The sequence below is a fragment of the Salmo salar genome, chromosome 24 (assembly GCF_965601325.2).
Source record: "Salmo salar chromosome 24, fSalSal1, whole genome shotgun sequence".
Taxonomy (NCBI): domain Eukaryota; kingdom Metazoa; phylum Chordata; class Actinopteri; order Salmoniformes; family Salmonidae; genus Salmo; species Salmo salar.
In genome coordinates, this window is record NC_138314.1 from 26,352,921 (window position 1) to 26,370,785 (window position 17,865).

The 17,865-nt window shown below is 44.2% G+C and overlaps 1 protein-coding gene across 1 annotated transcript in view; it reads left to right on the forward strand.

Annotated features, from left to right (window-relative positions):
• The first annotated feature begins 126 nt into the window (after positions 1-126).
• LOC106585475 (citron rho-interacting kinase) overlaps positions 127-17,865 on the forward strand; it is a 50,521-nt gene continuing 32,782 nt past the window's right edge. Inside the window, exons 1-15 of the mRNA XM_014171718.3 lie at positions 127-249; positions 1,241-1,384; positions 2,944-3,063; positions 6,897-7,067; positions 7,191-7,244; positions 7,685-7,738; positions 8,262-8,402; positions 10,555-10,680; positions 11,170-11,265; positions 11,492-11,608; positions 11,889-11,998; positions 12,229-12,403; positions 13,033-13,230; positions 13,354-13,407; positions 16,864-17,061. Of these exons, the coding sequence (XP_014027193.1) occupies positions 211-249; positions 1,241-1,384; positions 2,944-3,063; positions 6,897-7,067; positions 7,191-7,244; positions 7,685-7,738; positions 8,262-8,402; positions 10,555-10,680; positions 11,170-11,265; positions 11,492-11,608; positions 11,889-11,998; positions 12,229-12,403; positions 13,033-13,230; positions 13,354-13,407; positions 16,864-17,061 (1,797 nt within the window). The 5' untranslated portion in view covers positions 127-210. The remainder of the gene's footprint in view (positions 250-1,240; positions 1,385-2,943; positions 3,064-6,896; positions 7,068-7,190; positions 7,245-7,684; positions 7,739-8,261; positions 8,403-10,554; positions 10,681-11,169; positions 11,266-11,491; positions 11,609-11,888; positions 11,999-12,228; positions 12,404-13,032; positions 13,231-13,353; positions 13,408-16,863; positions 17,062-17,865) is intronic.

The window sequence follows — 17,865 nt, forward strand, 5'->3', positions numbered from 1 at the left end:
GCAGTATGACATGAAAAGATAAGAGCTGTAAATTAATGGTTTGAGTCAGCCCCACAGCTTTCAGGAGAGATTGTGAATAGCCTATAGAGTGTGTACTGCCGTTTGTCTCTCTCCCACGCTCTTTTTTCCCCCTGCAGATTCGTGGCTACAACCCTCAGCTCTCTAGATAAGACCTGTCCTGCTCCCTTGAAACAAACTCTTATACACTAAATGCAGAGGACATTGAGAGATACAAGACACATGTCACAGGTACTCTTAGGTCTGTGAAGTTACTCTGTGTTTGTCTATCAGTTGGCGTGCTGTTGTAGTCTTTGCTGTGAGTCTGTGTCACAGGAACATTCTGTACCATGTGCTGTACTCATTTGTTTATGTTAGTTTTATGTGCTCCATGATTCTGTACTAATCTGTGTTAACATGACATGGTTCATGTCCTGTGACTGACTGATGGTTCTCTGCTCTGAGGCTGAGCTGTTGTTATGTACTCTGTACTCTGTGTTGTCACTTTACATTTCTGTTGTGCCCTGTGTTGCTACTCAATGCTGTGACTCTATACCATAACCCTTTTCTGTGTGTTATGTTGTGACTGTGTCAGTGGTACTCCTGTACTGTATGTGTTCTATACAACCCGGTATGCATTGTGATTGTGTATCTGTCTCGGTTGGCGGCTCTGCCTATGTGACTCTCAGTGCTCCTCATGGGCTCTTATGGCTTCTTTAATTGCATCCATCCATCACCCTACTGGCTCATCTCTTAAACCATGCATGCAAACTGAGATGAGCAGCTTAGCTTAGGTGGGGGAGAAATAACTTCCTATAGCTTCTGCTTTTACCTCACCATTTCTTTATTGTGGGCTTGGTTCAAAGGAGGTTTGGCAATGGTGATTTATTTTACATAATGGACTTAAATGTTCTGTTGTCTTTTATGTGTTATCCTGTGAAGTCCAGCAGCAATGATTCATCTATGTTTTCACCACACAGTCTTCTTCAACCCCAACAGCTGTGATCAAGGAGATGCTTTTACATTTTAGCACAATCAACTTCAGGCCATTGCATTTCACTGCAGTCCTAAAATATGTTTACATAAATGACTATGTTTCAAAAATAGAAAAAAAATATGCTTCTTACGGTAATATAATGTTTCGGTCACCTGCAAGAGTTCAATTGATATTGAGAAAATGAACTAATGCTGAAATGGACAAATTAAGCTGTCGTGGTAACGTCCTCCATGTTGCTGTATTCAGATGGAACAGGAGATCTCTCTAGTCCAGAGTAAGATGTCTGATCTGGAGTCAGTGCTGCAGCAGAAGGATGTGGAGCTGAAAGCCTCAGAGACACAGAGGACCATCCTGGAGCAAGACCTGGCTACCTACATCACCGAGTGCAACGTGAGTGGCCCAAAATGTGTGTGTGAGGGGGGGGGGGGGGGGGGGGGGGGGGTGTGTGTGTGTGTGTGTGTGTGTGTGTGTGTGTGTGTGTGTGTGTGTGTGTGAGTGTGGCCAATGGGCGTTATACTGTATCCAGTGCATTCGGAAAGTATAAAGACCGCTTCCCTTTTTCTCCATTTTGTTACATTACAAACTTATTCTAAAATGGATTACATACTTTCCCCGCTCATCAATCTACACACCATACCCCATAATGACAAAGTGAAAACAGGTTTTTAGAAATGTTAGCATATTTATTCAAAATAAAAAACAGAAATACCTTATTTACGTAAGTATTCAGACCTTTTGCTATGAGACTCGAAATTTAGCTCAGGTGCATCCTGTTTCCATTTAGCATCCTTGAGATGTTTCTACAACTTGATTGGAGTCCACCTGTGGTAAGTTCAATTGATTGTACATGATTTGTCTGTAGCACTCCGAGAAAGGATTGTGTCGAGGTACACCAAACAATTTCTGCAGCATTGAAGGTCTCCAAGAACATAGTGGCCTCCATCATTCTTAAATGGAAGAAGTTTGGAACCACCAAGACTCTTCCTAGAGCTGGCTGCCCGGCCAAACTGAGCAATCGGGGGAGAAGGGTCTTGGTCAGTGAGGTGACCAAGAACCCAGTGGTCACTCTGACAGAGCTCCAGAGTTCCTCTGTGGAGATGGGAGAACCTTCCACATCTCTGCAACACTCAACCAATCAGGCCTTTATGGTAGAGATGGAAGCTACTCCTCAGTAAAAGGCACATGACGGCCCGCTTGGAGTTTGCCAAAAGGCACCTAAAGGACTCTGACCATGAGAAACAAGATTCTCTGGTCTGATGAAACCAAGATTGAACTCTTTGGCCTGAATGCTATGCATCATGTCTGGAGGAAACCTGGCACCATCCCTATGGTGAAGCATGGTGGTGGCAGCATCATGCTGTGGGGATGTTTTTCAGTGTCAGGGACTGGGAAACTAGTCAGGATCGAGGGAAAGATGAAGAGAGCAAAGTACAGAGAGATATTTAATGAAAACCAGCTCCAGAGCGCTCAGGACCTCAGACTGGGGCGAAGGTTCACCTTCCAACAGAACAACGACCCTAAGCACACAGCCAAGACAATGCAGGAGTGGCTTCGGGACAAGTCTCTGAATGTCCTTGAGTGGCCTGACCAGAACCCAGACTTGAACCTGATCAAACATCTCTGGAGAGACCAGAAAATAGCTGTGCAGCGACGCTCCACATTCAACCTGACAGAGCTTGAGAAGATCTGCAGAGAAGAATGGGAGAAATTCCCCAAATACAGGTGTGCCAAGCTTGTAGCATCATACCCAAGAAGACTTGTGGCTTTAATCACTTCCAAAGGTGCTTCAACAAAGTACCGAGTAAACGGTCTGAATAATTATGTAAATGTGATATTTCCATTAAAAAAATATATTTAATCCATTTTAAAATAAGGCTACTACATAACAAAATGTAAAAAAGTAAAGGGGTCTGAATACTTTCCGAATGCACTGTATGTGTGTGTTTCAGAGTCTGAAGCTTAGTCTGGAGCAGGCCCGTACGGAGGTTTCCCAGGAAGACGACAAGGCACTGCAGCTCCTCCACGGCATCCGGGAGCAGAGCAACAAGCTGCAGGAGATTAAAGAACAGGTAGAGGAGAGCCCCTCCTGTGGGGCAACAGAGGTCTGGCAGGGTTTGTGGGTTGTGGAGGGAGTTGCACAAAGTTGCCCCTAAACTATAATGTTTAGGGTTAAGATTTGGGGATGGTAAGCTGATCCTTTTATCCTTCTAGCTTCTATCCAGAGTGCTGTGGAGGGATATACAGTTGTGGGTTAACCTGACCTTGCCCATCCCTGTGGTGTGTGAGTCGAGTGCTACTCCTGCTACAGCCATGTTAATTACAGAGAAAAGAGGGTGTTGAGGCCTCCCAACTGCTCCCATCGCCCTGCCTTCTACTCTACTCTGTGCTCCCTACTTCCTGCTTCGTGCTCTCTTCTCTGTGCTCTCTGCTCCCTGCTCTCTGCTCTCTGCTCGCTGGTCCCTGCTCCGTGCTCCGTGCTCCCTGCTCCCTGCTCCCTGCTCTTTGCTCCGTGATCCCTCCTCCGTGCTCAGTGCTCCCTGTGCAGGTGGAGTCAGTGTACTATTAAACACCCTGGCTCAGGATTCCTGACTGCTGGAACCCTATTCAGATGAATTCGTGTTAATACTGTGGTTTCATTGCCTTTATCGAACAAGGATAGTCAGAGTAAGGCAGAAAACTATAACAAGGCTTGAGTGCCACATAATAGAAGTCTGATAGCAATAGAAGTAATAGTAGCGATTACCTTCAGTGAGTATCAACGTTGAGCCTTTCCTAGCAGTCTGCAGTATGCTGTTCTAACAGTGGACATGAACCCAAATGCACTCTCATGCATTTGACCTGTCCTGACCATGAAAAAGGCTCAGTGGACATCTCTCTGATAGTAGCATGCCTCTGCATAGCTCAGCGCCGCAGTACTTCAAGGTGTCTCCTGTGTATCTATCCATCGCTACTCTCAGGAGTGATGCAGTGTCTCCTGAACTCTGCTGATCAACAGAGTAATGTAGAGGAAGGACAGATTTACGCTGAGACAACCTTTATCCAAATAGTGTGTCTGTGTGTGTGTGTGTGTGTGTGTGTGAGCGCGCACATAAACAATGATCTGATTCGGTGAAGGTTTGAGAATTAGGATATTGAGAGGTTGACAGTAGAGAACAGCAAACAGCATAAAATATATGACCCCCTCCCCCCCCCTCCCCCCCCCCTCCAAACCACAGAGCAGAATTCAAAAAAAGGTAATAGAAAAACAACCTGTTCCCCTTAGCAGTTGCTGGCATTGGTTACCAGGCACAAGCTCTATAGTGCGATGGTTGCCATGGCAATGTGAATCATCCATACCTAGAAGTGGAGAGTGTGCAGAGCTGCTGATGCAGTGGGCAGGCTGTCGTGATGAGGCGATGGGGGCCTTGGATCTAACATTATGGGAACTAGAGTGTTGTTGTTAACCCCTTCACTGCCATTTACACTGCTCTGCAGTCTTCACAGCCAATCCATGGTCGTCCATGGATGGTATACTTACCGCTCACTGATACGGCGTACCGGTCTGCTAAGTTGGTAGAGCTTACAAGGCCAGGATAGTGGGTTCAATTCCCGGGACCACCCATACGTAAAAGTTGCTTTGGATAAAAGTGTCAGCTAAATGGCATATATTATTATTATCATTATTGTTATTAATGCGAACCTGGAAATTAGCAATGGAAATGATTGACCCACTTCTAGTTAAAGTTATTGTCATGCATGAGAATGAGTCATGCTAGATGATATTTTCAAAAGTGCTTTCCTGCTTGATTTTGACCCAACTGTATGCTGCATAAGGTCTTGTCTTGAACAGTGTCTCTCTCCCACACTCTGTTTTTTGAGTCTGTAACTTATACAAATTCATGCACAATTTATGTAGTGTTGGCTCAACAAACATAGATGATTGGGGATATGAGAGATGAAAAGCTTTTCAGTGACAGGAGAAAGAGATATCCATGGCAAGACAGTCAGTACATGGAAATTCTGTAATTCTGTGAACCAGTGAGAACAAAATGCTAGGCTAATTGGAAGAGAGATCCCTTTCACTGAATACATACACAGCACACATGCTGACAGATTCTAACTGGGATAAGACAAGTGTTCTACCTCTCAGTGTTGTATTTGTGGATAGGTAGGTTGAATTCAGTTCTAGTACCTACCTAAAGTAAGCTTTATTTAACCACTTTGTCAGCAAATGTACCTTTGGCACAGACAAACCTGTCTAAAGATGACTGAAAGGAAGGATAAATCTGTTCTGTAAGGCAGTGGGAAGAGGTATAGGCAAAGCGGTTGTGTTTTTTTCCCCAGGACCATGGATTAGTCTCCCCATCCTAAGAGGTTACAGTAGAACTGTCACTCTCCCTGTCAGGGCTACACCTACTGTGTTTGAAGCTCCCAGCAGGAGTGTGTCGGTCAGGGCGATAGGGAGACACTCTCTGTGTGAGTGTGTGTGCGGGCGCGTGTGTGTGTGTTTGCGCATGTGTGTGTATGTGCGTGCGTGTGTGAGTGTATTGAGTATATTCACATGAAAACTCTGAATCAGCTTTTCTGGCATGCATAAACCTATTGTATTCACCCCGTATTCCCTCTCTTTCTCTGCCGCTCTCTAATCTGATCCCTTCCTTCCTGGCCCTGGCTCACTCCATCCTTCTCCATGGGTACCACTCAGCTCTGTGCTTAAGCCCTGGCCTAGTTCAGTTCTCCTGCTGACTTATGTTTAGGGCTGCCAGAGAGTTTCTGTGATCCAGTCAAGGACCTGGTGGACTGGTGACACTGAGGAACTAGGGCTCTGAGCCAGCCCGCTGGCCAAACACTGCAAAGGCTTTTCCCACTTGAAATAGATTTTTTTAATTATTCTTCAAAGAGATTAAATGAGAGGTCCCTGTGGTGTCAGGTTTATTCAGTTGATGCAAATATTGCTCATGTGAAAACGTTCAATTAGCATTCCGATTATACATTTCCTTTACTGTTTGCCTTTTTCTTCCTCAATACCTAGGATATGTAATGAACTGTAATTGACAATGACAATTTAAAAAATATATGTATATTTAACCTTTATGAATCATCATTCAATTAAATATCAAACACTTTTTGTATCTTATTAACATTCTAAAGGAGGTCCAAATGTAAATTGTGCTGAATATGACATTCTTTTGTCTTTCATTTAATGCACACTAAATTAGAGGGTGCAACATTTAAAAAAATGTGTGTTACTATAATGTTTCATGACTCATGAGGTGTCTTCCTGTCACTTACTGTAGATGACAGGCGGACATCCTTGGAGACATGCTTCAGGCACTTAGCAGAGTTTGAATGAATGGAAACAGGAGGAGCACTTTTAATTGAAAAGGGACTGACGAGGTGCTGGCTTGTGCTGCTGATGCTATCTGCTGCACCTGTCATGTTCCATTGTCAGGGTGTTCTCACCCTCCCCAGGCACCGGGATCATGCTACTTTTCATTAGCCTCTGCTAGTCCTAACCAGCCTGATAATCAGGACTGCTGCATGCCCCGTGACTCAGCCACGAGGTGGAAATGAAGGCTGCTAGCCGTATCTAATCATCATTAGACCCTTAGAGGACAAGGACACTAAATGACTTTGGCTAGTGCAATTTTTCTCTGCCGCAACGTTTCTTGTTCCATAACTCTTTGTTCAAAAGATTCTATTATACCGTATATCCTCTTCTGTCTATTCTTTGTACCACTCCGCCCCATCACTCCCTCTCTCATGTCTGCCAATCTAATCTCTTTCTGGGATGCTTTCCATTTGTTCCTTTCTATTCACTTTTTTGTTATTTATCCTTTTTCATATATCTTTCACCTCTGCACTCCTCCATCCTCTCTCTCATCCCTCGTTCCTCTGTCGTTCCTCTCTCATCCCTCTGCAGGAGTACCATGCCCAGCTGGAGGAGATGCGTGTGGCCATCAGGCAACTGGAGGAGGACCTGTCTGCGGCCCGTCGTCGTAGCGACCTGTATGAGTCGGAGCTGAAGGAGTCCCGTCAGACCAGTGAAGAGCTGAAGAGGAAAGCAGCAGACTGTCAACAGAGGATGCAGAAGGTGCTTTAACAATTCACTCTGATATTGATCTCTTGACTCTGACCCACATGCAGAGAACTTGAAAGGCATTTGTTGGTTTTGAAAGCAGGAGGTTTAACTGATGTTCTGGTTATTTTCACACAGGCCAAGGAGCAAGGGAAAACTGATACAGAGGAGCTTCTGTCAAAGCTGGAGAAGGTACAACTTCGGTCCTATTGGCTCATGTTGATCTCCTGTTGACACCCTGGATGGTCATTACATTTTACATTTACATTTACGTCATTTAGCAGACACTCTTATCCAGAGCGACTTACAAATTGGTGCAATCACCTTATGATATCCAGTGGAACAACCACTTTACAATAGTACATCTATATATTTTGGGGGGGGAGGGTGGGGGGGTTAGAAGGATTACTTTATCCTATCCTAGGTATTCCTTATAGAGGTGGGGTTTCAGGTGTCTCCGGAAGGTGGTGATTGACTCATACAGTATATTTTCCTTAAAGTAATGTTCGGTGGTTAGGAGACAAATTATCCCATCATGAATGAAACCATGAAGATGGTTTGGGGCTGAACTCATATGGACTGTGAAATATTTAGCTTGAAATGTTGTTTTTCGTTCTATTTCTCTGTTTCAGACCAATGCTGAACAGCAAGTGAAAATTGAGGATCTCCAAGATAAGCTTGCCAAGGTAGAATATTTTTGTTGAAAACTTCATGGATTATTCATATTCAGCATATGCTTTAAGGGAAGAAAAGATGCTTGTCACACACAGACATGTGAAAGTCCTCTCTCTCTTGCTGATGATGTGTGTCAACTCCTCCATTGTCCTGTAAAGCAGATGTTAAATTGTGGCCTGAGAATAAATCAACTGTATCTAAAATCACAATTTGTCAGTTTCTGCTTAATTGCCAGCTATCCAAATATTTTTCAGACAATATTGGTTTCTCTATGTAATATGTTTTATAGCGATGACTACATTAAATGAAGACATTTTCAAAATAACTCTAAAGCCATTTCCTAATGGAATTCTCCAGGCTGTATGGGCACATATTTCAGAGGCACAATCAATCACATTTTCACCCAGTATTCTAGGCTATTCATGCATGCAACTACCAATAAAGCCTGCAGAGCTTAAAATATGACAGTTTAAAGTTATGTAAATGTCAGATAGGTGACAGAAAGTGTTTGTTGTTCCCCGGCCCATAACACAGGCAGTGAAGGCAAGCAGTGAGACCACAGATCTCCTCCATAGTATCAGGGTGGCTAAGGAGCGCATGGAGCATGAGCTGGAGAGGCTTCAGACCAAGGAGGACTCCAGTGACAGCCTCCAGAGACGCCTAAGAGAGAAGGAGGTATGCAGTACTGACTATGGCTGTGGCAGTCATGATATTTTGTTAGCCGGTGATTGTCTAGCAAATAACTGCCAAATTGACCGTTAATTAGCATACACACATTTAGCATCTCCTGGCTTCCACACATAGCCTACAAGCCACTGATGTGGACCTATGGATCATCTACATTTTAATATGTCTAATAAATCCATGTAATACAGCCTACACCTTCACAATATATCCATTTCTTTTAGACAGGTCTAAAGAAACATGATATGAATAAAATGCAGTCTATTTCAGAAGAACAGAATAGAATACTCTGCGTGGTCCTTGTTAGGTCCTGATCTGGCTATGCCATATGGCTGTGTGCTACGCTAGTTCATTTAGCAGACAAGATTTGCTTAGAATTCCGTGGCATTATTTTATATTACTTTATAGTATGAATAATACAATAGAACAACGCTGAATGAAATAGAAGGGATATTTTCTCCACAGCTATTCTGTGTTGAGCGGTTAACAAAAAAACAAGTAATCCTATATGCATTTTTTATAGTTATATATGTAATTTTAGTTGTGATACAAATGTCGGGCTATATGTTTTGATTTTTAATACATTCTAAGGCAGCCTGATGTCACTCTAATGATGAATTTGAAAAAGTCGCATGAAAGGCATGAGCTCTGCTTTCTTTTTTTGCGCAGACACCATTCATCAGTCTTTCATTCACAATTTGACAAGCACTTGATAATGCCTCGAATTTCCCGGCTGCATTCCCTTTGTGTGGCCATAATCCCCCTAAAAAACAATACCTTTTCTGCCAGTGGTCGTTGTGCCCTTGGGCTGAATATAATAATTATAATTCCCTTCTCCCGGCTGTGTGCGGAGGCACCTCTCACTCACATGGCTTTCAGTCACGTGAGCTACAAGTGAAAACAGACACATCTGGGACTCAACTGCGCGCGTCCTTGTGCAATTCTGAGGTGCATGTTGAAGATATTGGACGAACTGCCCACATTTACTTTTTGTCAGTCAACAAGATGAGCAGGCCTAACGAACAGCAAAAGCACAAGCCTATGTCAATCTACTATCCCCCATAGTACAAAAGTCGACCTATTCTGTGGGAAAATAAATATTCCAAACAGTCTGGGACAGTTGTGGGATGCGATAGATCCCAAATTAATACAACAACTAGCATCAAAAAACCTTGTTTATGTAATGTGGCTGACAACAGAAGAGCACGTTTAGCTTAAAATGTTGATAACTATTAGACTGTAACATTATAAGCACAGCAATGCGCACATGGCAGTAGGCTATAAGCGCGAATGTTCCATTATCAGGAAAATACCATTCTCAAAAGTGACCACAAATGTGATTATGCATGTAATGCTTTTATTATAAAGGTGCATTTTTATGGTGAAAATGATCTTCCCCAAACTTGAAACTCACCTGCTGCCAGTTAGGCTCTACACCCATTGTAAAGCAGATTAATGTGCTTCATTTTAAGAAGTTATTTGGCCACTTCAATTGTGATATAAACATTATCAAAACATATAGGCATATGGCTAGGCTACATGAGGTGTGCAACTGTGATTTGAAAAAGTTGCAAAAAAAGTATGGGCTGTTTGCCTTAAGCTGGGCATCATTCACAAGTGATAGGCTAGAATTGTCACCCATCACACTATTCTTGATGTAATGTGTTGTTACATATACTAAATCATATATGTGTGAATTGTGTTTTGATTTAGAATGGACCGTTATCATGCACCTGTCTAGATACAGGGGCAGAAAAGAATGTCATCTATGCACTTAAATAACGAATGGAGCACACTTTTCCTATGGTTCATTTTCATGCCAGCTAAGTAGGCTATACTCCTGTTTTAAAGAGAAGCAATGTGCTTAATGTTAGGAAAGTTGATTAATAAATATAGTAGGCCTAGCCTATAGAAAGTTCATTGTAGCCTCCTCTCTTTTATAGAGACCATCACTCTTGTTTTCTAATGCAATTGTGTAGCCTACAGAAATGTTACGCAACAATAGCTCATGGGCTCTCATGAAGTGTTTGATTAGATTATCGATAACATTTGCATTGATGTCAGAGTGATTAGAGGGACAATAGAGTGCTGAGTACCAGGCAGTTAGCGGTGTGTGTGTGTGTGTGTGTGTGTTTGTGTGTAGGATGGCAGGAGGACCCTGGAGAACCAGGTGAAGAGGCTGGAGATAGTTGAGCGCAGGGAGAGTAAGCTGAAGGAGGACATGCAGAGCAAGGCCCAGCAGATCCAGCAGATGACGGATCAAATCATGGTAAGGGGAGGGGAAAGAGGGGCCCTCAGCCCCCCTCTGGCCCTCACAACTTTGCCCTTCTTTGGAGGATTACCTTCCATCAGAGTGATTATCACACAAGCCCTCCAGGACATATGTGTGTTTACTGCTCATACACACACTCGCTTAGATACACACACATACTCACACTCCCTCACCTTATTATTCAGTCTGCGCCAAATCCTAACTGGAGATCTACGTTCGTAAGTGTAATTTTCAAGCATCTCCCATTGACATCAGTGATGATCTCACATTAGGATTCAGCCCTGACTCCCTGGGGGTCATTCATAGTGTAGTTTCTCTCTGTCTCAGACCCAAAAGTGACCAATTATGAACACAGATCATTTTTTATTTTGACTAAGATTGTTTTTTGTACATTTTATCCTTGCTCTACTGTATAATATCAGGGTGTTATATCCTAACTTGAAAAGGCTGAATAAACAATGTACTCTAACGTGTTTGTTTGCATAGGACCTGGAGGAGAGTCTGCGTGAGAGCCAGTCCACAGCCCAACGCGTGGAGACCCACCTGGAGCAGAAGGAGAAGCTTTATGAAGAGAAGATCAAGGTAGAGCTTCAGAGCCTCAACGTCTCTCTCCTGTTTAGCACACCCATTCAGGAGAGTATCATATTAAGGACTACTGGTGTATTCACACTGTTAGGGGACGTTGTCGGCTTTAACTAGGGCCCAGAGTTTTTCCTGGGCAGGTCCCTTGGTCATGAAAACTCTGACTGGGCCTTGATCCTGAGCTGTAGCCTGATATTGTGTTGTATCTCTCTCTTATATTAACCAGGTTCTGGAGAACCAGATGAAGGCAGGCATGGCAGATAAGGAGATGCTGGAATCCAGTCAGAGCAAGTATGAGGAGGAGGTCCAGGAGAAGTGCAGCATCATCAGTGAGCAGAAGGCGGTAAGAGCTGGCCAGCCTAGTTAGGATGTGGCCAGGCCTATTTTCACATTACACTGAATTGGTTTATTTTTCACATTAATCACACTGACTTGGTTTATTTCAAACTTGCAAGAACCTGTTGCAAGGCAACTGTCATATATTGTACATGTACTGTATTGTTTTGACAGTAGTAGTGAGCATTTTATAAATGAGGTAACATTCTGAATGTACTGCAAATTGTCAGACATGTTGAGGCTGCATGTAAATGTGTGTTGAAACTTGACTCTTCTGTCCATCCCAGACCATAAATGCCATGGACTCAAAGATGGCCAGCCTGGAGCAGAGGATTGCTGAGCTATCTGAGGCCAACAAACTGGCAGCCAACAGCAGCATCTACACCCAGAAGAACATGTGAGTGTTGTGGACTAGTTAGTTAGTTAGTTAGTTAGTTAGTTAGTTAGTTAGTTAGTTAGTTAGTTAGTTAGTTAGTTAGTTAGTTAGTTAGTTAGTTAGTTAGTTAGTTAGTTAGTTAGTTAGTTAGTTAGTTAGTTAGTTAGTTAGTTGGTTAATTAGTTAGGAGGATTCGCCACACAGTGATACTGACTGTGCTGCGTGTTTGTTTATCTGTCTGGGCCTGACAGGAAATCCCAGGAGGAGATGATCTCGGAGCTGAGGCAGCAGAAGTTCTACCTGGAGTCCCAGGCTGGGAAGCTAGAGGCCCAGAACGCCAAGCTGGAAGAGCACCTGGAGAAGATGAGTCAGCAGGAGCAGAGCAACAAGAGCCGAGTGCTGGAGCTGGAGAACAGGCTGAGAGAGGTGAGGAGAGAAGGAGGAGGAGAGGGGGAGGTGAGGAGGGCAGAGAAGGAAGTAGAGGACAGAACGGTTAGGGTCACAGGAAGGAGGAGAGGGGAGTGCAGGTAAGAAGAGGAGGAGGAAAAGAGGGAAGGAGCCAGGAGAGCTGTCGGGGGGTTGGCAGATAGAGGGGTCATGTAGGGTGAAATATCGGTAGTTGTTTTGCCAGATCAGCATCTCTCTGATTCTCTCATCCCTCTGGGTGACTCAACTCTCTGACTCTCTCCTTCCTCTAGATGACTCTACTCTCTGACTCTATAATTCCTCTGGGTGACTCAACTCTATGACTCTATAATTCCTCTGGGTAACTCATCTCTCTGACTCTTTCCTTCCTCTGGGTGACTCAACTTTTTGACTATCTCATCCCTCTGGGTGACTCAACTCTCTGACTCTCTCATCCCTCTGGGTGACTCAACTCTCTGACTCGCTCATCCCTCTGGGTGACTCAACTCTCTGACTCTCTCATCCCTCTGGGTGACTCATCTCTCTGACTCTCTCATTCCTCTGGGTGACTCATCTCTCTGACTCTCTCCTTCCTCTCCCTGACCCCTTTCTGTCTCTCCCTTCTCTCTGTGTGTCCGTCATGTTGTTAGATGGGCCTGGAGCACGAGGAGCAGAAGCTGGAGATCAAGCGTCAGGTGACGGAGCTGACCCTGTCGTTGCAGGAGAGGGTTTCTCAGATCAGCGGGCTACAAGCGGCACGCCAATCCCTGGAGAGTCAGCTGCAGCAGGCCAAGTCAGAGCTCGAGGACACCACCGCTGAGGCTGAGGAGGAAATCTGTGTTCTTAGAGTGAGTGCAAGAGGGACAGACATACTGTAACAGTCTATTGTTATTACTCATGTTACTGCTATGCTATGATGAAGTACTGTAGTACAGCCACCAAACCTGTCCCTCTCTCTATCTGTCTGGTAGGCCCACCGAGACGAGATCCAGCGCAAGTATGATGCCCTCAGAGACAGCTGTGCGGTATGCCACCTCTCTCTCGCTCTCTCTCTCTGTTTTCAATTAATCTTGTATTAAGGTTGATGTTATGAAAAATGTATACCCATATCTTTTTCATATCTCTTTCTCGGTGAACATGTGAAGACTAACCCTGAGAAGAAGAGGTTATTGTGTTGTGGTAGGGGTTTTAAAAACATTTAAAGTCACATTGTTTGAATCACTGCTGGGACTCATTGTGGGTAATACATAATGGTCTCTCTTTATCCGCTTGCCCTACTTTTGAGATCCTCCCACTCGCAAACTGTTGGGAAAGAGCATTTTCCCTAGATTCAGCTGGCCGGTATTCAGGCAATCACTCCCAAGTTCAGAAACAAATTGTGCCTAGCTTCTTGCCTGGCTCCCCATGTTTATTTTTGTGTATGGCACCATTTTTTCTATTTAGATTATTAATAACAGTACTTCTGGCAGCCGTCCACCATTCAAAAAGAACAGAAATGAAACATGGGTAAGGTTGCATTGACATGGGGTAGTAGTGTATCAACAACATATAATGTAATGTAACAAGACTGGAGGTAAAGGTCTGGGTCATTTGGCTGTTGTTGGTAATTAGCTAGGTTTTGTTTACTCATTTGTAGAGGGTAGTGAATTCTAACCAAACCCACTGTAATTAAAATTACTGTAATGAATCAAACATTCTGAGGTTAGCACCAGTGTTTATCTACCCTGGGTGCTGCTAGTGGACTGTACTGTACTGTGTTTCTGTGTATATGAAGGAGACTACAGCACCACAAACTTGTCTTGCTCTAGGGTGTGGTGGTGTGGTGGTTTGTGTGGAGTATGTGGCGTGTCTACACAGTAGGATGGGGCGAGAACATTGCTGATAGACAGATCCCAGCGCATCAGTCCCACTGTTGACCTCCCATTTCCTCTTCTGTCAGCCCCCAGCATTAGAGGGAATGGTTGGGATGACTGGCTCAGTAGAAACAGGAGAGAGAGATGATTTACATACAGAAAAGCTTTGTTCCCTTCTCTCCACTGCCATGTAGTCCTGCATGGTACCCAGCAGCCAGGCTCCCCAGAGAGAGGAACAACATCTAACTCTCTAACTGAGCTTCAGCAGCCTCTAACCCTCATTTGCATACAGTCTGTACTATTATCCTGGCTGATTAAGAGGACCGAATGGGGCTGATGAATTGATTATTCAGCTCCCTGCTCAGCCTTGACAAAGACATGAAGGCTGTCTGAGATTAAAAAAAGTTTGCTTGGATATTTATCTGTAATTGCAAAATGGGTGCCTTAGTATGCTGAAATGTAGCATTCACTGAAGGAAACTCACATTGATTGTCTCAAGTGTATGGCAATCCAGCAAGCGCTGGTGAGGACTTTTCACTCTTGTCTGTCAACGGCCATTTAAATTATGAGTCATATGCCCCACTCCCATTGATTGATAATTTCATTTCACTACATACAGATGGAGGATCTTAATTTCAGCCAGTTTGCTATAGCAGGAAAATAATCCTGCAGCAACAGGAAATGTGGATTATAATTAATGGACATTTTTGTATAGGTTGATGCATTTTTCATAAGGGAAAATCAAGTCTGAAATTTAAAAGTGGAAATTACAAACTTCAGAAGCCTTTTTAAACCTCAAATACGCTACAAGTTTGACATTTTACTGCATTACAGAAAAGTTCTCCTGCAACAGGGTGATTACAGACTCAAGTCTTCTTGTGTATGACGCTATAAGCTTGACGCTATGACCCTATAACCTGTATTTGGGGAGTTTCTCCCATTCTTCTCTGCAGAGCCTCTCAAGCTCTGTCAGGTTCGATGGGGAGCGTCGCTGCACAGATATTTTCAGGTCTCTTCAGAGATGTACGATCGGGTTCAAGTCCGGGCTCTGGCTGGGCCACTCAAAGACTTGTCCCAAAGCCACTCTTGCGTTGTCTTGGCTGTGTGCTTAGCTTCGTTGTCCTGTTGGAAGGTGAACCTTCGCCCCCAGTCTGAGGTCCTGAGACCTCTTGAGCAGGTTTTCATCAAGGATCTCTCTGTCCTCCGTTCATCTGACTAGTCTCCCAGTACCTACTGCTGAAAAACATCCCCTGTAGAAAACTATCTTCAAAGTAATGACTCGGGACGTCGGTTTTGAGATGAAAGCTTATTTTCAGTAATAATACTTGTTCACGTTACATTTTACTACTTTAGATTCCACAAAACAATAAAAGAAAGTTGCTAGGGAAAGCCAGGATAATCACTTGTCACTTGTACTTAACTGGCACGTTCTCGTTTATTTTACTTCCTGTCGCAAGGCATTCTGGTACTTGCAGTCAATAGCGTAATCCAATACTAACCAATACAACAGAATACAATTACTCTTGTACATATGTAAATAACTGTAAAGAAATATACACTACCGTTCAAAAGTTTGGGGTCACTTAGAAATGTCCTTTTTTGTCCGTCACTGTTGACGTTGTGACTGGTGTTTTGCGGGTACTATTTAACAAAGCTGCCAGTTGAGGACTTGTGAGGCGCCTGGCATTCAGGCCAAAGAGTTCAAGCTTGGTTTAATCAGACCAGAGAAATTTGTTTCTCATGGTCTGAGAGTCCTTTAGGTACCTTTTGGCAAACTCCAAGCGGGCTTTCATATGTCTTTTACTGAGGAGTGGCTTCCGTCTGGCCACTCTATGATAAAGGCCTGATTGGTTGAGTGCTGCAGAGATGGTTGTCCTTCTGGAAGGTTCTCCCATCTCTACAGAGGAACTCTGGGGCTCTGTTAGAATGACCATTAGGTTCTTGGTCACCCCCCTGACCAAGGCCCTTCTTCCCCGATTGCTCAGTTTGGCCGGGCAGCCAGCTCTAGGAAGTGTCTTGGTGGTTCCAAACTATGGGACTCCCAGTCACGGCCGTAATGACACAGCCTGGGATTGAACCCCAGGCTGTAGTGACTCCACAACACTGCAATGCAGTGCCTTAGAATGCTGCAACACTTGGGAGGCCAACATTTCTTCCATGTAAGAATGATGGAGGCCACTGTGTTCTTGGACATTCAACGCTGCAGACATTTTTTGGTAACCTTCCCTAGATCTGTGCCTCGTCACAATTTTGTCTCGGAGCTCTACGGACAATTCCTTCGACCTCATGGCTTGGTTTCTGCTCTGACATGCACTGTCAACTGTGGGACCTTATATAGACAGGTGTGTGCCTTTCCAAATCATGTCCGATCAATTGAATTTACCACAGGTGGACTCCAAGTTGTAGAAACATCTCAAGGATGATCAATGGAAACAGGATGCACCTGAGCTCAATTTCGAGACTCATAGCAAAGGGTCTGAAAATGTTTGAAAAAGGGAAGGGGTCTGAATACTTTCCGAATACACTGTACATCAATACATCTTGCAGTAGTATACATTCAGATGATATACTATTGTGTAGAAGCTGGTAATGAGCCTAGTATAATGTCTCCCACCCTCCTTCCCTCAGGTGATCACAGACCTGGAGGAGCAGCTGACCCAGCTGACCCAGGAGAACTCTGAGCTGAACCGTCAGAACTTCTACCTGTCCAAGCAGCTGGACGAGGCCACGGACGAGACAGAGGACCAACTGCATCTGGGTCAGGATGTGGACCGCCTCCGCCATGAGGTGGCTGACCGCGAGATGCACCTCAACAACCAAAAACAGGTGTGACTAGGGTTGCAAAATTCTGCAAACTTTCAATATACTTCTTGGTTTTCCCGAAATCTCGGTTCGGAGGGTCCCGGAATCAGGAGGGAATAAGCAGGAGATCTGGTATCCTCCAACCAGGATTTCTGGAAAACCAGGGAATTTATTGAAAGTTCACAGAATTTTGCAATCCTAGGTGTGACACATACACTCACACTCACTCATGACCATAGGTACATAGTACCGTATAGAACAAACACACTCTAACATGTTAACAGAATGTGGATAATAGAGAGCTCTCTCTCTCTATTTTTCTCTTTCTTTCACAGACATTTCATTTCACATACCCCCAAACACACAAACTGACACACACATCTCTCCATACTCCTCAACAATCAATTTAGGCTACACAGACTTGCACACACACACACATACATACACACACTATACCAGCTAATGTGATTGAGTGGAGAGAGTATAAATCAGGCAGAAGATACTTGACTGTTCTTTTGTTATGTATCTCCAGCTCAGTTAGCAGATCGAGGAGAGGAGAGGGTGGTAGGAAGGAAGGCTGGAAGGAGAAGAGAGGAGAGGGTGGTAGGAAGGAAGGGCTGGAAGGAGGGGAGAGGAGAGGAGAGGAGAGGAGAGGAGAGGAGAGGAGAGGAGAGGAGAGGAGAGGAGAGGAGAGGAGAGGAGAGGAGAGGAGAGGAGAGGAGAGGAGAGGAGAGGAGAGGAGAGGAGAGGAGAGGAGAGGAGAGGAGAGGAGAGGAGAGGAGAGGGTGGTAGGAAGGAAGGCTGGAAGGAGAGGAGAGGGTGGTAGGA